This window comes from Canis lupus, chromosome 1, assembly GCF_011100685.1.
Source record: "Canis lupus familiaris isolate Mischka breed German Shepherd chromosome 1, alternate assembly UU_Cfam_GSD_1.0, whole genome shotgun sequence".
Taxonomy (NCBI): domain Eukaryota; kingdom Metazoa; phylum Chordata; class Mammalia; order Carnivora; family Canidae; genus Canis; species Canis lupus.
In genome coordinates, this window is record NC_049222.1 from 75,619,951 (window position 1) to 75,645,402 (window position 25,452).

The 25,452-nt window shown below is 40.2% G+C and overlaps 1 protein-coding gene across 4 annotated transcripts in view; it reads left to right on the forward strand.

The window, feature by feature from the left end:
* Positions 1 to 2,873: 2,873 nt before the first annotated feature.
* Positions 2,874 to 25,452, forward strand: part of SLC28A3 (solute carrier family 28 member 3) — a 77,415-nt gene continuing 54,836 nt past the window's right edge. For 3 of the 4 annotated variants that reach the window (XR_005354058.1, XM_038526957.1, XM_038526956.1), the window contains exons 1-2: positions 2,875 to 3,201; positions 24,351 to 24,449. Coding sequence is in view for 3 of the 4 variants with exons in the window: in XM_038526957.1 (XP_038382885.1) it covers positions 3,124 to 3,201; positions 24,351 to 24,449 (177 nt within the window). In the remaining variant the exon portion in view is untranslated. Of the gene's footprint in view, positions 3,202 to 24,350; positions 24,450 to 25,452 lie in introns of all 4 variants that reach the window. The other variant, XM_038526958.1, reaches the window with a different exon arrangement.

A 25,452-nucleotide genomic window follows, 5' to 3' on the forward strand; every position in this document is an offset into this window, starting at 1 on the left:
CCAATGTTGCAAAGAAAATCTGAATTTCATTAGTTTTTAAAGCTTTTAGCAACAGGTTTGAAAGAGATACGTTTTAAGTTAAAACTTCTCTATGATTGACAATCACTTTTGCATTTTAGCACATTGTTGTACATATAATTTTTTCTTTTTTTTTTTTTAAAGATTTATTTATTTATTCAGTCAGAGAGAGCAAGAGAGAGGCAGAGACACAGGCAGAGGAAGAAGCAGGCTCCATGCAGGAAGCCCGATGTGGGACTCGATCCCAGGTCTCCAGGATCACACCCCGGGCTGCAGGCAGCGCTAAACCGCTGCGCCACCAGGGCTGCCCCATATAATTTTTTCTAATTATCTCTCCATTTTTCCTTTTCACTGGTGTAGGTGGAGCATAGAAGAGGCAAGTATGTGTTTTCCATTAACACTATAGTGTTCTTGTTTGCACAGTGATATATTCTCAAAAATGTTTGTACTCTTTTCAAACTGAAGTTTGAAAACAGCCTGGGGGCAAAGAAAACACTGGGTTGTATATTATAAAAATTTCTTATAAGAGTATCTGCAGGAGTGTCAAGCACGTCAGTCAAGCTACCTGTGCTCATAACCACATATATCAGAATAAAATTTGAGTTTTGTTTTGTTGTTCCCTCCAGAGAGTAAGATGCTACCTAAGCTCTAACTAGATTGAATCATGAGCTCATGGTGGTTTTGATATCTGGTTGTAGCAGCTGGTTTCTTCCAACAAATTTACAATGAAAGTTCCCCATATGATCTGCTTTCTGTTTATCTCACCTTTCTCAATCACTTCCAGAATTGCTAAAATTGGACTTTTAGCATCTGGTAACATGGTGCCTACTTATGATGGCATATCACAATTATGGGGAAGAACTGATCAAAATTCCCAAGTCTCCATTACTCAGTGAGAATCAATAAAGAGCATGCCCATAAAGCAAGCTCTGATGGTGTTGAAACATGGTGAGGACTTGGAACAGGGGTGTGTACAGGAGCACACAGTGAGAAGTCAGAGATCACCCTTCCCACACCGCCAATACAGTGGGGCTTTGGGGAGAGACTGGATTGACAATCTAGTGGGAGTGCTAAGCCTTCCCGTGTAAGCACATGTTACCTGCTCAGCCAGAGGTGTACCTGGCCTCAGGGAGAAAATTGTCCCTAAAATGCATGCAAACTACTGTTTAGAGATCATCGTGTTTTTTTTTTCTTTTTTTCTAACATCTTAAGATAAGTATTATCATATCACAACAAATTTAATATGTGCCCAGCACCAGTCTATTTTTAGTTGTACATCTTGTCATCTCAATTATATACTGTAAAATGACAACTATTATCCCAATTTTATAGATGAACTATTGAGCACAGAATTTGGTACCTTGTCCAAATTCACAAGGTTAGTCAGTCAATGATCAGCACACATTTTCCATAAAGAGCCAGGTAGTGAATATTTTAGACTTTTAGCCATCAGTCTGTGATCCCTTTCAAGCTACTGTGGAGCCATCAGCAGCCGTAAATGACACATAGTGCATGGGTAAGTTGGTGTCCCAACAAAATTTTATTTATGGACACTGAAATTTCAACTTCATATTCTTTGCTTGTGTCATAAAATACTTGTACCTTTGATTTTTTTTCCAACCATTTAAAAACCTAAAATCTCACACAATGAGATGAGCACTGAGTGTTATACTATTTGTTGGCAAATTGAATTTAAATAATTTTTTTAAAAAATAAAAAAAATAAAAATTACAGAAAGTAAAACAAAATAAATTAATTAAAATACATAAAAATCTAAAACTATTCCAAGCTTTTAGATTGTATGTATAAAAATAAGCACCTTGGAGCACCTGGGTGGATCCGTTGCTCAAGCAAACAACTCTTGGTTTTGGCTCAGGTCTATTTCATGAGATCCTGCCTGCATGGGGGTGGGGAGAGTGGGTGTCTGTACTCAGCAGGGGGTCTGTTTGAGATTACCCCTCTACACCTTCCCCCTTCCCACATGTGCCTGCTATCTCTCTATCTCTCTTTAAATCTCTCTGAAATAAATAAATGAATCTTTAAAAAAAAAAAAAAAGCAACTGGCTGAGTTTAGCTCTTCAGCTATAGTTTGCTGCAGGAAGTGGTAGAGACAGAATTTAAACCCAGAATTTAATCTCATCCAGGCAATGTGGATTAAGAACTCACTAATCATTATAGTAAATCATGATAGAAATTGCAGCAAAGTATGAAACAGAAAATAAGAACCACCCATAATACCTCAACCCAGAAATAACCATTAATAATATTTGATATTTTCTACCATTCTTTTCTTTCATTCTGTATGCAGTATATCGTTCATTAATTCTAGCTTTTCACTTCTTGCAAGCATTTTTCACATTTCCAAAAAGGCCCACAATTGCCACTCATTTTAAAGGTACTAAGGGAAACTGCCATTTTTGAAAGAATTGTATAGCTAATAATTTCCTAAAATAGAGAATCTTTTTATTAAATGAGCAGTTGGTCACATTCCATTTATCTGCTGCATATTTGCATTTCTAGGAAGTAGATTTTGAAAAGCAATCCAATCTGTGGACAGGGATGTAGTCAAAAGGCTTTGGAATCATCTAGACATGAGGTTGGCCTCTCACCATCCCTTAATTAGCCAACAACCCTGAGCAAATCATAACTTTACCACACCTGGTTTTGCTTGTACTGAACCCAAGACCACTGTAAAAGTGTAGACCTGGCACAGAATATTGGCAATAGATAAAAACCAGTCCTTAAGGTCTTTCCCCATCCCCCAAGATTCCTAGTCCCCAGCACCACCCACAGGAAATAGATTATTTCACTCATCACTCTTGTGAAAGCATCCTTTTCTGTCCTGTTCACTGAAAATGTTTTCCAGAGTAAAAACAGCCCAAGCTTAATGAGGTGGGTGGACCTGAACTGGAAGGGTTTCCTTCCCTTAAAACCACTCCTTCCACCTACTCCGCCCAACAGATTCTTCAGTTTCCAGTGCAAGCCTTGCCCAGGTGCCATAAACAGCAGGTAGCAGCCTGACATCAGCAGAGGCTGTGATCCCTTTCAAGCTACTGAGGAACCTCTAGACCAGATCTGAAAAGAATTCGGAGCCCAGCCAATTCCATGAGCAGCAGAGACTTTGTGGAGCTGACGGGTATGACAACCCCCAGAGCCAAGGGCTGCAGCAACACTGGCTTCCAGGTGAGCAGACAGGCGTGTTGCCTTGTGTTTAAGACCACGTCAATGGGAATAAGGCTCTTTTCTTACCACCTTGGCAGGTTTCTGAACAAAGCAGTGGGATTACTGGAATGCAATAAGATTTTCTCATAAAACTTTTTCTAAAATATTGTATTTTGCTTCTTGAGTTGTTCCTGTTGACAAACCTGAAAAGTCTCTTTTAATTGAACTTGTTTGCATCGCTGACTTGCCCTGTCACTTAGGAACAAGACTTTCTTCTCTGGCTTTTGTTTTGAGTTCACAGGCCCTGCCAGCATTTTCCAAAGAGCTAGTAAAATGGAGAGAATGGGGTGAGTCCAGCTCCTGAATGTAAGGAGCACACTTGAGGCTTTCTTTCTTTATACCAGGTCCCAAAGCCCCTGTCTGACAGTGGCCTAGGTGCCCCCCTCTCCAGTGCAGCCAGGTTATGCAAACTAGTCTCATGTCATCAATCAAAACTCACTGAGTGATTAATGCCACTTACCTCTGGGCTGGGTGCTGCAGAGACCCGGAAGGAGCCCTGTTACAGGGAAATGCCAGGTGTTCTGACTGGCACTGAGATGGGGGTTTTCAGAGATATCCCGGGCTGTGGTCCCTTCCCTAAGCTAGCATGGGAGTCACACTAATGGGGGTCAGCAACCTCCTGGGATTCATGGTTACCAAAGAAAGCAATACAAACTTTTAGGCACTGGCAAAGAAAGGAACAAGGAAGGTAAAAGGGCTTTAGCACACGTCCTAAGTCTTCTACCCACAAGTTACTGTCCCTTCCCTGAGTTTCAGTTCAGCTGCCTGTAAAGTAGTCACAGTGATCTTCTCTCAAGGTTAGTAGTGTAAGGGAAGAAAAGTTTTGTCCTCTTCCCTCTTAGATTCAGCACCTGAGGTCTGTGAATTAAACTGAGAAATGGCAGATTAAACAGAGAAAGGTAATAAAGTTTATTAATATTTTAATGTTAGGGGGATCCCTGGGTGGCGCAGCGGTTTGGTGCCTGCCTTTGGCCCAGGGCCCAATCGTGGAGACCCGGGATCGAATCCCACGTCGGGCTCCCGGTGCATGGAACCTGCTTCTCCCTCTGCCTATGTCTCTGCCTCTCTCTCTCTCTCTCTGTGACTATCATAAATAAATAAAAATTAAAAATATATATTTTAATGTTAGGTTCATGTAGCTTCATAGAAAAGAAATAAAAAATTCAAAGAACCTCAACAACTCAGGGGCTTATATACCATTTTAACAAAGGAAAAAGAATTGTGGAAAAGTGATTAGACAAAAGAGAAAGAGAGAGAAAGAGGTTAAGGGCCAAGAGATTGTGGGAAGTGACTAGGAAATATTGGGGTAGCTAATGGAAGATAAGGTTTAATATGAGGTTTATGCAATCTTAACTCTATTACCAGTGATTAGGAGTATTCTCCTCTCACTGATGGAAGAGAGGACAGCTGCACAAGGGAAATTCATGCCCTGCTCTCAGAAAAAGGGAGGAAGACTGAAGAGAGTTTTCTGTGTCTGCTTTTCCTTAATTGCTTACAGCTCAAAATTACTCTTAGCCAAAATGGCATCTTTTGGCGGTGGTATATCCTAACTCCCTTCATAGGAGTTAAATGAGAAAAAGCATAAAGCAGAGGTTCTTTACGGTTCAAGAGAATGGAAGAAACAGAATGGCATAGAATTAAAGTCAGGATGAAGCAGGACCCCCCCCTTTTTCTGCAGTGGAAGGGGGCCCATATCACCAGTAGTTGGCATCCCAGTCAGTGAGGAGGACACAAATCCATCAAAGATAGCCCTGGTTTCTATGCTTCATTCTCTTCTATCAAACATAGCAGTTCCAGGTATCAAACTCAGGAGAATTCCACACATCAACACCCACAAACTGTGACCAGGTTATTTCTTCCAACGCTTGCGGTTTGACAAGACACATGTTTACTCAGCAAAATCATTAACTTCCCCCCTTATTTAAGACCACTGCTGGAAAGGGATACCAAGGCAAGAAGGGATAAGACACTATTCTTGCCCTCCAGGAGCAAAGCAAGCAGAAACCAATATGCAATTGTAACATGATGTAAAAATAAACAAAAAACGATGTCAGAAGTTGGCAGAGAGTATATTGCCCATACAGATGCAGGTGAGCCGGGCTGACCAGGAAGCCTCTCAGGGTGAAAGAAGGGGCAGGGATTTCCCAGTTGAACAGGGAGAGCTGTCAGCAGAGCACTGCAAGCAAAGAGAACTTCCCGAAAGAGGGTATGTGCTTGGGATAGAGAAGATGAGGTACTGGAGCTGGAGAGTAGGCAAGCTGGCCCCAGATCATGTGGACTCAACGCATGCTAGCACATTGGGGACGAATCAACCAGAATTTGACTATCCAATTGTTAAAGTACTCTACTAGCCCTGTCGAGGGTGGACAAAATGGAAAGAGATTTGTGTGTGGTTGTGATGCCACTTAGAAGGGTAGCATGATAATCATGGTGCAAACCAGCACGGGGCAGAAGTACCAATACTGGTTGGAGGCCCTCTCAGCGTGGAACTAGCGTTGAGTCAGGGTGAGGTAAGAGTTGCTCTGGCTGTGAATATTCCCGTTCTCTCCTCTGAAAGGTAGGATAATGATAGTATATCTTGGGGTTGAGAGAATTAAGTGAATTAATATATGTTAGGGGGAGAAAGTATTTGTTTTTAAAAACTGTGCTGTCTTAGTTCGTTCAGGCTGGTATAAACACCATAAAGTGGGTGGCTTATAAATAAAAATTTATTTCCCATGGTTCTGGCGACTGAAAGTGCAAGACTGTAGCACCAACAGACTCGGGATCTGGTGAAGACACACTTCCTCATGGACAGCCATCTACTTATTGTGTCCTCAAGGGCAGAAGGTGCAAGGGGATCTCTGGAGTCTCTTTTATAAGGGCACTGATCCCATTGCTGAGGGCTCTACCCTCATAGCCTAATCACCTCAAAGTCCTCACCACCTAAATCTGTCACGTTAGTATTAGATTTTCCAGCAGGAATTTTGTGAGGATAGCAGGGACACCTTCAGACCTTAGCAGGTACCTAGCTAGCACTCAGAGTGAACATAATAATAGTATCTCTTGGTGCTGGGGCAGGTTAAAGAGAGTGACTAGCCAACATATCTGGCTTGAGAGCAGAACTTAGAAGTGATTCCCTTTATAGAAACAGGAAATCCAGAGGGATGATTAGAACAAGGACAACCATGAATTCATTTTGAGGCCTGCTGGATGAAATTAGGGTGATTCCTCACCCCTAGATGAAGATGGGGAGGAGGCAGGAAACTGCAGGCATACATGCACCTGGAGGCTAGAAGGGGCCATCATGCATTTGGGGGCTGTTAGCACACTGATGATCCAGTGGCATGAATGAGACCGGCTTATAAGAGAAACCTAGGAAGCCCCAGTGTTTATGGAGCTGGGAGGTTGGAGCAATCAAAGGATCTTCATCCTCAGGGAGAGAATGAGGAGCAGCACCAGGAGAGGGGAGAGTCTGGGGAAGCCAAGGGAAAAGAGAACTACATGAGCAGCAGCAAAGACAAATTCACTGGATTTGCCAACCAAGAAGTCACCAGTGACCAGGAGTGGGGGAGGAGGACAGGTGGTGTTATGAGCGGGAGCTGTGAAGGGGAGCAAATGAGGGAAGAGAGGACGTTCTTTCCCCTGGCAGAGCAGAGCGGGGAAGAGAGACAGACTCAGGGGAGGCAGGATTGAGACTGTAGACAGGAGGCTTTTTAACTCAAAAAAAAATTTTTTTAAGGATTTTATTTATTTCTTCACAAGAGACACAAAGGGAGGCAGAGGCATTGGTAGAGGGAGAAACAGGCTCCCTGCCAGGAGCCCAATACAGGACTTGATCCCAGGACTCCGGGATCACGATCTGAGCCAAACAAAGGCAGATGCTCAACCACTGAGCATCCCCCAAAAAAAATTTCATTGTGAAATATAACATGCAAAAAAAACCACACTTATTATAAAGTGCCATCCACGTCAAGAAACAGGACATTGCATCCCTCAGCTAGGACACCCCAATTCTGTACATCTGTCACAACTGCCACCTCCACTGGGGATGACAATGATCCTAACTTTATAGGAATTACTTCCCTGCTTTGCTTTATGTCTTATCTTATAATTATGAATCCCCTAGCACTGCTTTTGCCTATTTTTAAATTTTATATAAACAGAAAATTACAAGAAAATATTTGCTTATTTTAAAACATTTATATGGAATTGGGCAAGATGAATCATTTTGTGTCTGACTTCTTTTGCTCAGTTTTGGATTCCTGAGACTCAGCCATGGTATTGTGTGTAACTGGAGTTCATCCCATTTCATTGATATACAGTATTCTCCATAAACATTACACAATTTATCTCTTTTACTGTTGGTGGACATTTATGTCATTAAGCTTGGAGCTTTTAGGAGCTTCTACAAGCAAACACAGCTCTAAACACTCTCAGACATGTCCCCTGATGCGTATGTAACAGACTTGTTTGGCATTATATTTAGGAGTAGAATCGCTAGGTCATTGGGAATGCATCTATATTTTCAACTTTAGCGACTCTGGCAACCTGGTTTCTCAAGTGGTTTTACTAATACACACTTCCATCCAGGGAGTGTGAGTTCTTTTTATTGCAGAGCCTCACCAATATTTATCTGGCTTTTTAACTGCAATGTTTCTGGTAGATGTATAGTAAGTAGTGCAACACTTTGGTTTCATTTTACTTTTCCCTTGTTATTGGCCACTAGATACCAACTTTATGGAATGCTTGCTCAAGTCTCTCACCTGTTTTCTCTACTGGATTTTGTCTCTTTTCCTACTGATGTGAAGGAGTTCTTTTTATGTTCCAAAGACAAGCCCTTTTTCAGTTATATGGTTTCCAAATGACTTCTATACTTCTTAAGTTGTCTTTCACCCTTTAATATTTGGATGCACAAAAGTTAATTACATTGTGGTCCCAATTATTTATTAAGTGTTTCTGTTTTATATATCCTGTTTAAGACATCTTTTTCTGTCTCACAAGATCATAAAATACCCCCCCATATTTTCCAAAAACTTGTTGCTGACTTCCACATTGAGGACTCTGGTCCTCCTGAAATTAGATCTTATGAATAAACAAGGTGGGAATCAAGTTTTTGTTTTTCTACACAGGCATCCAATTATTTCAGCATCACTTAAAAAACAATATTTTCCCCACGTGACTAGTATCACATTTATCAAGTGTCCATATTTAGGGTATGTCTTTTTAGAATAGGGCAACTAAAAGATTTTCCCAAACTGAAAGCAGGGGGAAGGATCCAGAGGAGACAGAGAATGGAAAATTGACAGCAAGAGAGGTCAGGATTTCTAAGGGTGAAAATTGAGGCAATTTTTGAAAGAATACTCTTACTAAAGGGTGTTCTGTAGAAATACAGGTGAGGTTTCATCCTGCCTATGAGTCATTGATTTTAGGACCTATGGCCCTCAGAGCCACACAGCCCATGCTCACTCAGATGTCAGCTGCGTGGTACCCACTTACAAGAGTCTCAACACGGAACTGGGTGGGAAATGTGACTCTGCACACACACACACACACACACACACACACACACACACACATACACAGATTGACCTACTCCTTGAATAGTCTGGCGAGTTAGTTGAATTTGAAGAGTTTGTTAAATTATGGGGAAATTTTGGGAGGTCATCTAAGTGCAAGAATGTTTGACACAGATAATTTGAATAGAGAAGTTCAAATTATCTGTGGTTGGGAGTAATCATGCAAAGTAAGGAGGAAGAGCTTTATTTCTCTCTAATCCTCTGAGGGAGGTCCACATGAATCACACCAGGTGGTTGAGTAGGTTTCCACTAACTCAGAACAAGCTTGGCCAGAACTATTGAGGTACTTTTCAGCCCACAGGTGAATTAAAACACAGAAAACACATGACAATAATTGCCTTTGTGAAGGACGTTTTAAAAACTTCTCTCTCCTTTCCTCAAATCAGATCATACTTAATTTATTTCTAACAACCTAGATGGCTAGAACCCAAGGCATTTCCATGATGCCTCAGTAGGGAAGGATTTAGTGATCTAGTTTTGCCCTTTACTCCAGTCTCTCACTTTACTTGTGGGTTTTTTTTTTTCACATCTCTTAATTTAAAATGAAGATAGTGGCGCCTACTGACCCATGCAGATAGAGCAGGTGAGAGCAAAGAAACCGACAAGTGACATTTCCAGGAGGCACCAAAATTAGGCTTCCTGTTGACCCACATGGCTACTTCCTCATTCCCCTGCAGAGCATGAGATCTCGAGGTCAGAGTAGAGGGAAGAAAGAAGTAGATGGGGAAGAATTTTAAAAGCACAGCTGGAAAAAGAGGTGGTCTGTAATGTTCCAAGAACTGACTATATGGCATGTGACTTTGACTTTGGTTAGAGATAACAAGGAGCCTCTTCTTAAGGAGGAAATGGAGAGGGAAGAAAGGGATGAGCTTTTGAGAAAAAGCCACACTGGGGTGTGGTGGTGGGTTAACCACAGATGCTAAGGTTAAAAGTCACATACTGAATCATTGTGAGGAGGGTAAAACATAGGTTCTTTGGGTGAAGAGTTGAGACTTCAAAGCCAGAATGCCAGCCTACCATTAAGGCAAGTTACCTAACCCCCAAATCTGTTTCCCCATCCAAAAACCAGGTCCTAATACCCTACATCATAAGACTAGGGGGGATAGTGGAAAGCTCTAGCACCTAACAAATGCTCAAGTATCAGCAACTATTAGCTAAACCATTTAGTTGGGGATGCTATTTTGGGTGCAAAGGCCAAACCAAAGTTTGAAATCCAGGTGTGAATTCTGTGTATCTACAATAAGAAACTATGGAAGATGCTAAGAGGCAACTTGGAATTATTTTAATGTCGGCCAAATGTAAACCTCAAGTCCCTTGGGTCCCTGACAGACTGAGAGACCTTGGCTCTCAGCATCTGTGTCTCTTTAAAAGGACTTTATAAAGTTATTTTTATTTTTTTAAAGATTTTATTTATTTAATCATGAGAGACAGAGAGAGAGGGAGAGACACAGGCAGAGGGAGAAGCAGGCTCTACACAGGGAGCCGATGTGAGACTCGATCCCGGATCCCAGGATCATGCCCTGAGCCAAAGCCAGATGCTCAACTGCTGAGCCACCCAGGCATCCCTACAAAGTTATTTTTAAATAACTTTTGGTTTATTCTGATCCATTTCTTATAAGTCAAATGCATCTCTAAAAAATATTTTTAGGCTCTAAATTTATTCACTGTGTTTCTAATTAATTTACATTCATTTAGTCAGTGCTCTTTGGAATGATGTGCTTGATAACCAAAGTGATTTTAGGATTAGCCAAAAAGCAACGTTCTTCCTAATGTAAGCAAATTCAAATGCTTATGGCACACTGATGTATTCTCATTAATGCCTCACTATCGAATGTTCTGACTTGAGATAGCCTGATTCAGGATAAGACTAATACTTAGGAAGTGACCATGATTTCCCAAAATTGAACAAGAGTAAGGCAGGCCCATGAAACCAAGATTTCATCCTGGAGGTGATTCAGGCTTTGGCATCAAATGCATTTTCATAAAAAAAGAGATCTATTATCATCCTTGATCCCTTTAGACAGACTGGAGATTTACCTACTAAAAACCAATCAGAGAGGGAATAAGAAGAATTTTTTTTTTTCAATTGATGGCTTAAAAGGGATTATACCCTTGTTCATTTTTTCCTCAACTGTCGGAAGATGTTTGCTGTTAAGAACATTTCTATTTCAATTTTAAAAACATATTATAAGCAACTAAATGCCAACAAATCAGGCAATCTGGAAGAAATGGATACACTCCTGGAAATCTACAAATTACCAAAACTGAAACAGCAAGAAATAGAAAATGTGAACAGGCCAATAACCAGCAAGGAAATTGAAGAAGTCATCACAATCCTCCAAGACACAAAGGTCCAGGGCCAGATGGCTTCCCAGGGGAACTCTAAAAAACATTTAAAGCAGAAATAATACCTATTCTACTAAAGCTGTTTCAAAGGATAGAAAGGGAGGGAATACTTCCAACTCGTCTTATGAGGCCAGCATTATCTTGATCCCAAAACCAGACAAAGACCCCAACAAAAAGGAGAATTACAGACCAATATCCCTGATGAACATGGATGCAAAAATTCTCACCAAGATACTAGCCAATAGGATCCAACAGTACATTAAGAGGATTATTCAATGTGACCATGTGGAATTTATCCCTGGGATGCAAGGCTGGTTCAACATTTGTAAAACGATCAACCTGTTACATCACATCAATAAGAGAAAAGACAAAGAACCATATGATCCTCTCAGATGCAGAGAAAGCATTTGACAAAATTCAGCATCCATTCCTGATTAAAACTCTTCACAGTGTAGGGATAAGCAGAACATTCTTCATACGATAAAAGCCATTTATGAGAAGCCCACAGCAAATATCATTCTCAATGGGGAAAACTGAGAGCCTTTGCCCTCAGATCAGGAACACGACAGGGATGTCCATTCTCACCACTGTTAATCGACATAGTACTGGAAGTCCTAGCCTCAGCAATGAGACAACAAAAAAAATTAAAAGGCATTCAAATTGGCAAAGAAGAAGTCCAACTCTCCCTCTTTGCAGATGACATGATAGTTTATATAGAAAACCCAATGGCTCCACTTCAAGATTGCTAGAACTCCTACAGCAAGTTGCCAATGTGGCAGGATACAAAATCAATGCAGAGAAATCAGTGGCATTTATGTACACTAACAATGAGTCTGAAGGAAGAGAAATTAAGGAATCGATCTCATCTACAATTGCACCCAAAATCATGAGATACCTAGGAATAAACCTAACCAAAGAAGTAAAGGATCTATTTCCTAAAAACTACAAAACACTTATGACAGAAATCGAGGAAGACATAAGGAAACACAGTCCATGCTCATGGATTGGGAGAATAAATATTGTGAAAATGCCTATGCTATCCAGAGCAATTTACACATTCAATGCAATCCTTCTCAAAACACCTTGGTCTTTCTTCATAGAGTTGGAACAAATAATCTTAAGATTTGTATGGAACCAGAAAAGACCCCAAATAGCCAGAAGAATACTGAAAAAGAAGACCAAAGCTGGGGGCATCACAATTCCTGACTTCAAGCTGCATTACAAAGCTATAATCATCAAGAAAGTGTGGTACTGGCACAAGAACAGACACATGGATCAATGGAACAGAATAGAGAACCCAGAGATGGATCCTCAACTCTATGATCAAAACATCTTTGACAAAGCAGGAAAGAATATCCACTGGAAATAAGACAGTCTCTTCAATAAATGGTGTCGAGAAAATTGGACAATCATGTGAAGAAGAATGAAACTAGGCCATTCTCTTGCACCATACACAAAGATAAATTCAAAATTTTGAGAGATCTAAATGTGAAATAAGAATCCATTAAAATACTAGAGGAGAACACAGGCAACAACCTTTTTGAACTTGGTCATGGTAACTTCTTGCAAGACACATCTGTGAAGGCAAAAGAAACAAAAGCAAAAATGAATTACTGAGACTTCATCAAGATAAAAAGTTTCTGCACAGTGAAGGAAACAATCATCAAACTAAAAGACAACTTACTGAATGGGAGAAGATATTTGCAAACGACATATCAGATAAAAGGCTAGAATCAAAGATCTATAAGAACTTATCATACCCCACACCCAAGAAACAAACAATCCAGTCATGAAATGGGCAGAAGACATGAACAGACTTTCTCCAAAGAAGACCTACACATGGCCAACAAGCACATGAGAAAATGCTCTATGTCACTTGCCACCAGGGAAATACAAATCAAAACCATAATGAGATACCATCTCACACCAGTGAGAGTGGCTAAAACTAATAAGACAGGAATCAACAAATGTTGGAGAGGATGTGGAGAAAGGGGAACCCTCTTGTGTTGGTGAGAATGCAAACTGGTACAGCACACTGGAAAAACAGTGTGGAGGTTTTCTAGAAGTTAAAAATAAAGCTCCTCACCACCCAGCAATTGCACCACTGGGTATTTACCCTAAAAATACTGATGTGGTGAAAGATGGGACACTTTCACCCCAATATCATAGCAGCAATGTCCACGATAGCCAAATTGTGGAAGGAACCTCAATGTCCTTCAACAGATGAATGGGTAAAGACGATATTGTCTGTATGAACAATGGGATATTACTCAGCCATCAGAATATCTACCATTTGCTTCGACGTGGATGGAACTGAAGTGTATTATGCTGAGTGAAATAAGTCAATCGGAGGAGGACAATCATTATATGGTTTCACTCATACGTGAAAATTAAAATAATGAAACAGATTATAAGGGAAAGAGGGAAACTGAGCAGGAAAAATTAGAGAGGGAGACAAACCATGAGAGACTCCTAATTCTGGGAAACAAACAGAGGGTTGCAGAATGGGAGGAGGGTGGGGAGATGAGGTAACTAGATGACAGGCACTGAATGGGCACTGAGAATGGCACTTGATGAGATGAGCCCTGGGGATTATAGTATATGTTGGCAAATTGAATTTAAATAAAATATATATTTTTAAAAAGTACATTTCTGTTTCCCCATGACTAAAGGGATTGCATCTTTGGAATTTCAGATGCAGCTAAGTTAATTCTAATTAATCTGTAAAAGCATTACGAAGTGTAGGAGTTGAACTTCTTAAGTCTTAATCATGAGTATAGTAAAATAATTAATTGTGTAACTTATGTTTGACAGCTTCTCTTCTAAATTCCCTGAGAACAGGGATGATATATGCAGTCTCAGCGACCAGCATTGCTAGCCCATTGACCATAGCAACCCATGACGTCAGACAGAAGACTGGTTTTTAACAGAAGGAAAGGATGCCTATGCGTGAATGCTTGGTTTCATGGCAGTAAAAAATGATAAAGATTCAAATATTTGAGAAGCAAGGGAAGGAAATATTAAGTACAGTTGTGGGGAGGGAGGACTGCAGAGTGCTGTGTCTGGCCCAGGAAGTAAGGAGTCCAGGTATTGTCATATATTGCTCTAAGGATAGCAGCTTGTCCAGGCTGAAATCAGACATTATCAAATATAAATTATCAATATAAATATCAAAAGCTAAAATAAGAGTGAAAGGCAAGCCAGGAGGAGAAGGCCAGTGATATCTTGGAGCACACAATTCTACATTTATATGACTTTTAGTTAGCTCCAGGCTCAGGAAACTCTGGGCATAAAAAAATAAAAATAAAAATATACACAAGTGCATTTGCAGACATTTAACTCCACTCTTTTGGTGATGACTTGGTTAGGATGGAGGAGAACACCCCACCACTACCAAGGCATGTTTCCCTGTTTGTAATTAGTAAGCTATCTGTAGAGGTGATATTCAAGGCTATGTGAATATCCAGTTGCCCAACACATTTCACCCAATGGTGTTAGCTTCCCTTCCTTGAATCAGTTATCACCTAGGGAGCTGCAAAATGAGGGTTTTCATTGCTTCATTGTTCCTACCCTGACATTCTTCTGAAAAGAATACACCTCCCTTTTTTTTTTTTAAGAATACACTTTGATCATCTTCTTCTCTCTGGACTAACATTCTTTCTTTTGTTACATATTTTATAATCAATTCCCAACATTTTTTTATTTCTTGCAACATTTTATGATAAGGACTTTTAAACATAAAGGGAAGTTAAAAGACTTGCATAGCAAACATCTCTATATCCACCATCTGTGCTTCATAATTAACGTTTTGCCATACTCAAGTTTCTCACATATTTGTTCATCTACACTCCCCTCTATACACCCATCAGGCCAGCTCATTGTTTGATACAAATAAGTTGCAGGCATTATTCATGTTTTTGGCTTTTTAGTGCTCAACTTGTCCCAAACTTGGCCAGTGATCTCAGAATGCTTTTTGATAAGGACTGAATTTACTTAATAGATGCAACTATCCTAAACAATATATGAAGTAAACATTTATGGTATATAAAATTGAGGCCATGTTTTAGCATATTAATGCTTTTAACCACAGCCAGAATCAGAAGTGGGGCCACACCTTGGCCTTCAAGACACCTCTATTTAGTGTTAGTGGACAGGCGCCACCAAGTGGACACTTCAAGCAGCAACCATTAGTGTCTGGCCTGCATTGAGCATGTTTGGTCTGGTGCCACAATAACAGCAAAAGCTAATCTGCATTTTATCTTCCAAAGAGAACTCTAATGAGTTCTGATGCAAAAAAAAAAAAAAATGACCTAGTTTTAGAAAATCATATGACATTCACCTCGATTAAGCAGGAAGCTTAAACATCACTCATTAAATGCTTATTTCAAAAATCTCTATGAACACGATACCAAAGCCTTTATTCCTGGGCATTATTTGTTATCCTCCACTAGTAGATTTGCTGGATGATGAGATGGACAGACCTGGAAGTAAAACCCAAATATCCAAGTGCAAATAAGAAGGAAAAGTATGTAATCTCCCAGATGTATTATGGTCACTCCTATGAGATGCACCAGGTGGAAGATGGACCTGAGAGGGAGAGAGAAAGTCCCATCCCACAGACCAAGAGGAAGTAGAACTGCTTGTTTGAAATGGAGGTGAAAGATGCAAAATAACCCTCCCTACACTGAGTTAATGTATATAAGTAGAGAAAATATTTGGTATCTGTTGCAAATACCTCCAAATAAAATTTACATGATGGCACTGAAATTAAGGTAGTTAATAGAATTTTCCCCTGGACCTTGCTGGGGTTTATTTTCTTGATTTTTAAGGTGTTAATAAAGATGCATATGCACTATCTCAAATTAATTTTAATAAATAGATTTAACTATAACTGGTTCCCTTTTAGTATCATATATTTAATTTTATGTATTTTAAAACATTCTGAAAGGAAACCATAGGCTGTACCAACTGTTCTGCTTTGGGACACTTCCCAGAAGTTACACATAGCTTCAATCACAGGGGCAGAATTTAATCATAGCCACAGAGAGTTTAGAAATATACCTTGAGGCTGGGAAATTTGGGGCCCTGTTCAAATTCAGAGCCCTATATTTAAAGGAATTAGAGAAGGGGCACCTGGGTGGCTCAGTCAGCTGGGCATCCAACTCTTGACTTTGGTTCAGGTCATGATCTCAGGGTCATGGGATCGAGCACTGCATTGGGCTTGGTGCTAGGTGTGGAATCTGCTTGGAATTCTCTCTCTCTCTCTCTCTCTCTCTCTCTCTCTCTCTCTCTCTTCCTCTGCTCCTGTCCTTTAAATAGAAGGGGAAAAAAGGAAATAGAAAAGAATAGATATTAGTGACAACTAGGAGTCTTGGCCACAATATATTTCCTACTGGGGTTATAGAATTCAACTTATGTTAATCAGATTGTATTATTTATTATTATCTTGATCTTTCTTATCCTTACTTTTGCCCACTTGATCTGTCATAGACTGAAAGAGTTTTATCAACCTTTTGCTAAATGTGTTTCTAGGTACTTGTCCCTCAGTTTCCTTTATATTAATCTATGCCATTTGTATGCAGAGTCCTCCTTCTCAGAGCGAGAGTTTGTACTCTGACTGTTGTTGTTTTGGAACAGTTTAATTGCTTTTTTTAATCCTGTATTCAGACTTGGTAAATTAAGATCATGACCACTGCCTGTTTTATCTTTCTGAGTTGCTACTGAGTCATTTCCAGTACAGATCCTCCTCAACTTACAATAGGGTGATGCCCCAATAAACCAATCAGGACTTCAAAGTATTGTATATCCAGATGAGGTATATGAAATGTACCTCATCTACCAAACATCATACCTTAGATGTGCTCAGAACACTTATATTAGCCTACAGTTGGGCAATATCATCTAACAGAAAGCCAATTGTATAACACAGTGTCAAATATCTATGTAACGTGTACCAAATATTGTGAAGTGAAAAACAATGGTTGAGCAGGTACAAACTTCATTGTAAGCATATCAGTTGTTGACCCTAGTGACCTCAAGGCAATGTCCAGCATCACATGTGAGGATCATACTCCACATCACTAGCCCATGAAGAGGACAAAATTCAAAATTCAAAGTACAGTTTGTAACTCAATGCATATGACTATCACAACATCATAAAATTGAAAGACATGAGTGTATGGTTGTGTTTGTTATTCCATCCACCTCAGTCAAATCCACTGATTTGCCAGATGGGTTTATTTGTTCTGAGCTCCACCCATATTTTATATCCTGCTCTCTAAATATCTTTTCACTGTATGTTTTGCATATTTTTTATTTGTGTTTGGTTTCTTCTGAAGGCGTATGTTTTTTTTTAGTGGTTCCTTTTACAACAAGTTTAAGATTATAAGTCATCACAAAATTAACATATTTTCTAACTACTATTATTTTCATTCCTTCTCTTCTACCATTTGATCTTAGCTGGATATATATTTTAGCATTTACCTTTCTATCTTAAACATTGTTGCTTATAATCTCTTTTAGCTCCTAGAAATCAAAGATAAAGTTGGCATACTCACCTTCCTCTAATTTTTCTCATTGGATATAGAACCCTGCCTTTCCTTACACTCCTATACTTGGGGGGTTCCATTTGCCCCTGGATCACAAAGATCACAAAGGGAGAATGTTATCAGTGTTTTGTGGTCCTGCCTCCTTTGCACCCAACTCAGAGCTGCCTTCAGAGCATTCAGAGGTGACAAAGAATTGTGCCAGAGAAGTGGGACCATGAACCACAGGCTGACCAGGTGATTGCCTCGCACCGTACTGCTGTTCCTTCATTCAATCCATTACCCCACACAGGCCAGCAACAAAAACAGGAACTGCTCAGGGAGGAACAGTCCAGCTACTGTCCATGAACTACATTAAGGATTCCATAAACCTGAGACCTGAGGCAGAAGGCCACCTGAGACAAGAGAGTCATGCGCGATATGCAAAGAGCAAAGGCTTCTGGGATACCACCTTTGAAAACCCAAACCTTCCAAGGCAAAGCCCATACAATTATGAGGAAATGTGATAGAGAAAATGGTCTTAAAATATTTGACATTTGTAGTTTTTAAATGTACGAAATAAATAAATAAGGTAAATAAATAAATAAGGGTGAGCTACATTTCCAAACAATGCAAAGAGATCAGACTCACCAAACAGATATTGGCATTTCCATGCCAGATTTCAACCACAGAAAACAAAGTGACTATAAATGCATAAGAGCAAGTGAGTAAGTAGCAAACTCAACCATAAAATTAATCTAAAAGTCAACTGACAAAAGTCAATTACTATATGTGGCACTAGGTAGGTAATGAATGCTGTGCTCCTATATAGTGGTGAATACAGCCTCAAGAGATTAAGTCTCAATGTGAACTCAGAAATGATGATGAAACACAGCCTTTTATCATAATGCAGCACCAATTAATATAGATAATTTGTCAATATTCCTGAAACCAGCCATCCTAAGATTTATGGTGAGCCGCTTCCTTTTATCTACTCAAGTTGGATTTAGGAATTTTAAGTCACTGTTTGAAGCAGTTGCTCCAATCTAGTCCCAATCCATGTCCATGGAAATGGATACAGAAATATTAAATGGATCACTTGAAGCTTAAAAAGATAGAAGTGTATTTCTGACATCTTCATTTAGGCACCTAATGCTTAAAATATTGGAACATATAGTAATCTTCTTGGAGGAGTAGAGAAAGCAGTCCTGTACCATTTTGTCTCTACTCAGAGGTAGAGACACTATTTCAGCTGCACTATAATAAGCTCAACTGTCACCTGGACTATCTTTCCATTGCAAAACAGTTACCAAGCACTCCTGTGCCTGCCATTGTGTTATGCATGTGGTATTCAGAAGAGAAGAGGGGACAGAGAATCTGGCTTCTCAGCTTAGAGTCTAGGGGTATAATCTAGATTTATACAGATTTACACAGTTCCAAGTTTTTGAAGTGACATCATATTCCCATTTTTTCCATAAGCCTTGAGACTTGGGCATCCATAGCAACTTTTAAGGCATCACTTCTCAGAATGTACCTCACTGACTGCTTCTAGAAATATTGCTTTATTTTATATATATATATTTTTTTTTATTTTAGAGATAGAGCGCACGTATGAGCAGGGGGATAGGCAACTAGGCTCCCCAAGGAGCAGGGAGCATGATGCGGGCCTCTATCCCAAGACCCTGAGACCATGACCTGAGCCAAAGGTAGATGCTTAACCGACTGAGCAACCCAGGCACCCCTAGGTAGATTGCTTGAAAGATGTTCAGAATGTGGAGATAGGTAGGTAGAAAGATAGATAAATACATACATACATACATACATACATACATACATAGACAGGCAGACAGACACACATACACACATAATACGATAAACAACTCTGATCACCAATCTAAATCTCTTCTGGTGCTATAAAGCCTTCCAGCCAAGGTATATTAGCAAACACTAAAACAAACTTGCTGTGAAGTGTCAAGCTCTAGAATCAGGTAAATATCTCAATAGCGGCTCCTCAGAGTCCTTTTTGACATCATATTTGCCTGGTAGGCCATTCCCATCTGTCATTAAACATCATCTATGTCCCATCAAGGCCAAGATGCAAGTCTCTCCAGGGGTGGAGGTGTCCATTCTTGCTCCAGGCTCATGGCCATCAATGCCTCCTTGTCAAGGTCAGTTATGCAGTCAGAGCACACCAGGCCAGAGCAGCTTCCATAAAGAAGCTCGAAGAAAGTCTCCTCTGGCACAATGATGTTCAGCTTGCAGCAGAGAAACCACAACCACAAAAACTGAGAAATGGATGCCACACAGTGCATCCAGGGCCATCATGGGAGGGAGAGACCAATAAGTGGAGCAGACACAGTTGCAAGAGAAAGCGACAGACTAATGGACACAAGACATGTTCAGAAAAGCAGGAGTGCCCACTTATGCAAATAAAAGAGAACATCTACTTAAAACCAGTCTGTGAGGGGGAGGCCCACTATTCTGTTTGAGAAAAAAACACCAAAGCCTAGGTATAGTTAGAAAATGGCCACAAGAAATTTCAAGAGTTCTTCACAATGATACACAATGATACAGTAGTTTCTGGTGTACATATAGTGATTCTGCAAGGTTCTATATTGTGCTATGCTCACGGATGTAGCTACCACCTGCCCCCATAAAATGCTATTATCATACCATCAACTTATGCTGTATCTTTTATGCCTGTGACTTCTTCACTCCATGACTAGAGCCTGTATCTCCCACTCCTCTTCACAATTTTGCCCATCTCGCCACCCTGCTCCCCTCTGGCAACTGGCAGTTTGTTCACTCTATTTATGGGTCTGATTTGCTTCTAATTTGTTTACTTATTTGTGGGGTTTTTTGATTCCACACATAAGTGAAATCATACTGTATTTGTCTTTCTCTATCTGATTTATTTCACTCCACATAACACCCTCTAGGTCATTCCACATTCGAAATGGCACGATCTCATCCTTTTTATGGCTGTGTAATATTCCATTTGCTGTACAGATAGACCCCATCTTCCTTATCTATCCATCTATCGATGAACACTTAGGCTGCTTCCATGTCTAGCTATTATACATAATGCTGCAATAAACATAGGGGTGCATATATCTTTTTGAGTTAGTGTTTTTGTTTTCTTCAGATAAATATCCAGAAGTCAAATTAATGGATCTTATGGTAGTAGTTTGCTTTTTAATTTTTTGAGGAACTTCTATACTGTCTTCCAGAGTGGCTACACCAACTTACATAACCGTCAACGATGCATAAGGATTCCTTTTTCTCCACTTCCTTGTCAACACTTGTTATTCCTTGTCTTTTTTATTCTAGCCACTCTGACTGGTCTTTTAATATCCTGAGGTCAAATCAGATATTCTTGATGGAAGCAGAATTTAATCTGTAGGTGTACCACTACCTTTTAGACACTCCTGAGGCCAAAGTGTCCTGGCCCAATGTTCAAACTCTATAGGCACAATACAGTTTGGGTTGGACAGTCTGAGTTCACGTCCCATCTCGGCTACTGTGGTTATATAACCTGAGTCACGTAAATGGCTTATCTTGGCCTTAGTCTCTTCATCTATAAAAATGGAGATCACAGGACTTTAAAGAGATTAACCCTGTGTCTTGTGCTGACTACATATTATATCAACCCAGGTACAAATAAAAACAAAAACAAAAAATAGTAAGAGAGAAGCTTATTTCCTTCACCTAAAAGTCAGGAAGGAGGTAGTACAGGACTGGAGTGGAAGCACTACTCAAGGTTATCAAGGACCCAAGTACCCCACAACTCACCACGCTGACATCCTCAGGGTGGGGCTCTTGTGTTCATGGCCCAACTGGAACCATCCACCACAAGGTAGCAGGATGTAGGGCAAAATGAAACGGACAACGGGCATCTGCCGTCATCTCTGAAGGAACATTCTGAGCTGCCCCACTCAGGGCACCACATGTATTTATATTTCAACTGGCCAGAATCTAGTTATAAGTGGAAATGTAGCCTGTCTTCTGGGTGGCTTCATGTTCGACTATAATTCTATTAAAGGGAAAGAGCACAAATAGATGGCGTTGAGGGGATGATCTCCAGAATGTTTTAGAAGTTGAAACTGAATGAACGGAATAAATTAATCATTTTTAAAAACCTTCTGTCCAACTGTACTCCCCACGACACCCACTGTGGATCTGCAGGTGCTCAAACAGCGCTGAATGTGCAGGATCAAAGTCCAGGCACAAGGGACTCCAGGCTCAAGGATCTGCTCTTGAGAATCTCAAGCCAGGACAAGTACACCCAGCAAATAACAGTAACTATGGAAATTAAGTGATGTGCCGTCAGCTGCCTAGAATTACTCATACACAACCCCACAACGTGGCCACCCACTCAGTGGAGTGACCAGCTTGCATTTAGAACACAATATTGGTTGTAGTTCAGTGCCCTAAGGTATGTAGTAATCTGTACTAACGGATCTACTTAATCTGAAGTGCTGAGTATATATATGTAAAGAAACAAGGAGCTAAGAAGTACTTATGGACACCCATTCAGACTTATGACTCCAATTTGAAAAGAAGCGATAAAACAAAGCCAAGAGACATCTTAAGGGTTATTTTTCCAATACCGACCAACACCCACAACAGCCCCATTATTCCTGTTGGAAATCCTCAAATGGGAGACATTGCTCTTCTTGAAAATTTTTCTTTAATTTTGTTTATTTATTCATGAGAGACAGAGAGAGAGAGTCACAGACACAGGCAGAGGGAGAAGCAGGCTCCTCTCAGGGACCCTGATGTAGGACTCAATCCCCGGACCCCAGGATCATAACCTGAGCCAAAAGCAGATGCTCAGCCACTGAGCCACCCAAGTGTCCCTTCCTGAAAATGTTAATAAGTCAAGACAAACACTCTACTGGGGGTAAAACAATCTCACCACATGTCACAAAATCCATCCGGAGGTGCCTCTGTCGCCACTTACACCTTCTCTACCCCATCCCCAAACACACACACACACACACACACACACACACACACACACACCTTCTCTTTCATGAACTTTAAAATCGCAAGCCCTGTCCTTGTGTTCCCCAACTTTCAGATTTTGCCACCAGGTGGCAGGAATAATCAAGAATTAGCAGGAATTACCAAGGAGGTTGCCCTGGCTCCTCTGGAAACCAGAAAATGTCAGGTTTCTGGAAGGGATCAGAGCAGCAAATCGAAACTCTTAGACTGAGGCTGAGAAGATATGACCTACCCAGCATCACACATGAAATTGGGGACCCCGAAGACCAGCACCCTCACCCATCTGTGTCCTATATTTCCACCACCTCACGCTGAGTTTTATTTTTAATTTTTGGTTAAGGAAATTTTCAGCATCCATGAAAGTGAGAATAATAAAATGAGTCCCGAAGTGCCTACCAGCCGGCTTCTGCAATTAGCAACACTCTGTCATCTTTCCATACCACATACAGTGCCCCCGACTATATTTTTTACCAAATACTTGCATGTACTACATTGCAATACCAGTTAATGCAACTTTAAAATCACTGTGGTTCATTCATTCAACAAATAACTGTTAGTGTCTGCTACGTGTGGGGAATTGTGCAAAAGTAAGATACACAGCTGTAACCAAAAGGGCAGTATGGCAACAAGGCTTTCATGCATAAATCACGTTGTGTGCTGGAAATTAGGTTTTTTTTTTTTTTTTAAGAATTTACTTATTTGAGAGAGGGAGTGTGCAAGAGAGAGCACAAGCAGGGGGAGTAGCAGAGGCAGAGGGAGAAGCAGGCTCCCTGCGGATCCCAGGACCCCGGATCATGACCTGAGCTGAAGGCAGACGCTTAACCAAGTGAACTAGATAGAGAATTAACCCAAGTTGGAACTGTATTATTTTTATAGATCCTTGAGGCCAGCCTGGGATCTAAAGTTAAAATCAAAGCCATAGACTTGTTTTTCTTTCAAAGACAAGGTCACAGCCAACAGGCCTCACAGAGGACATTTCCTGGAAAGTTACAGGGACTTACCTAACACAGTTTATCTATCTTGTTGCCTTACTCAAAATGAAGTACCTGAGGAAGGAAAGTTGGGATGAGATGGGAGAAAGACTGGACTGCCTCAAAAAGGTAAAAGAGAAATGAGCCAGGTGTCTGTCACATCTCGAAAATAACTGCTCCGGGGTGAGGACACTCCTCCAAGAACACAGCTTACTCACGTCCTTAAAGTCAAATCAAGACAGCCTGACAAAAGAAGGCATTTTTCTTATTCTCATTACTACCAGAGTTTGCTTTAAACCAAACAAAACACATTTTAGCATCTCAAAAATCTAACATCTAAGAAGGAAACTCTCTGGCCTACATTATGCTTCATTTATAAATTGAAAGCCTGTGTTAACATGATATACCCTAGTCTCAGCTAAGCTTATTATAAAGTCACATGACTTAGATGGGGGCACCTGGTCCTCCTTTCTCTCTTTCTCAAGTTAGACCACACCATTCCTTCTCTCAGAACAGAACAAAACAGAAATCATGTTTCATTATGAGTCCAAGATTCACTGCCTGTCTTTATTCAGCTGATCCATCTGAATACCTTATCTTTGTCGCCCCATTCCTCAAAAGTCTTCTAGGTAATATTTATTGACAGATCATTTGGGTTTTTTGTTCTAAAATTGTATTTTTTGCAATCTGTACATTTTTCGTAGAATGACGAAGACCTTGATGAAAACCAGAACACATCAGGAAACAACAATTCGCTAAGGTGTAGAGTTTCAAAAGGCAGAGAACACGAAAACGCCAAGCAGGTACTCCAGTGATGGTTGAGTGAATCTATTACCACGTAACTGCTGTGCAAAAGAGACTGAGCTATGGGGACAGAAAGCGTGCACTCAGCTGACACTCAGAGGAATTAATTAAATGGTAATTAGAATGTGTAAAGCAAGGTCATGAAGAAACCACACATGCTCAAATAAAGAGATGTTGTGTTTATAAACCTGTCCTCAGAGTTTTCTGCTGGGGAGGGTACAGAGGCTTTCTCTAACACTTCACTAGTACAGATTCCAAACTCCATCCTAAAGCAAAAAACACTGGTTTAAACCAAAGCATCTCAATGTTAAAGTAAGTGAGGCAGATGAGGAAAGTTCTAAGATCTGTTTTTTAAACTGTCCATTGAGCCCTCATGTTATCCAGAGACACCTAAATTTACAGCAGACAGGTGCACTCTGCACAAGGCCACTCTCATTTTTTTTTAATATATTGAATTCTGGCTAGGATCTCATTTGAAGAAAGCCTTCTGCTGCTAAAAATCAAGCCTATTATCCATGTAGATCATCCTTCTTTTTGGGGGGGCGGGTAATTCTGGGTGCCTACTATCAACCCATTTATTGGAGGGAATTATTCTCATGATAAAAAGAATAACTTGCTTGAAGTGGAAAGTGTGGGAAATTATCGCAGTAAAATTTGGAAGACAAAAAATTGTTACCTGTATAATTCCAGGGGAAAAAAATCAATGCCTAGCATCTTAAAATTTGTCCTTTCAAGGCAAATATACACCCACATGCACATGTCACCTATATTGGGATCATGCTATCCATATATTACTGTCTACTGTACTTAATATATTGTAAAAAAAAAAGTGTCCTTTACACTCATTGTTCAACAAAAGAAGGGAAAACAATACTTCTGCCCTACAACACCCACACATAGAAGTTTATAGTACCTTTATTCCTAACTTCCAAAACTTGGAAGAGGCCAAGATGTTGTTCAGCAAGTGAATAGAGAAATGAACTGTGGCTCATCCAGACAATG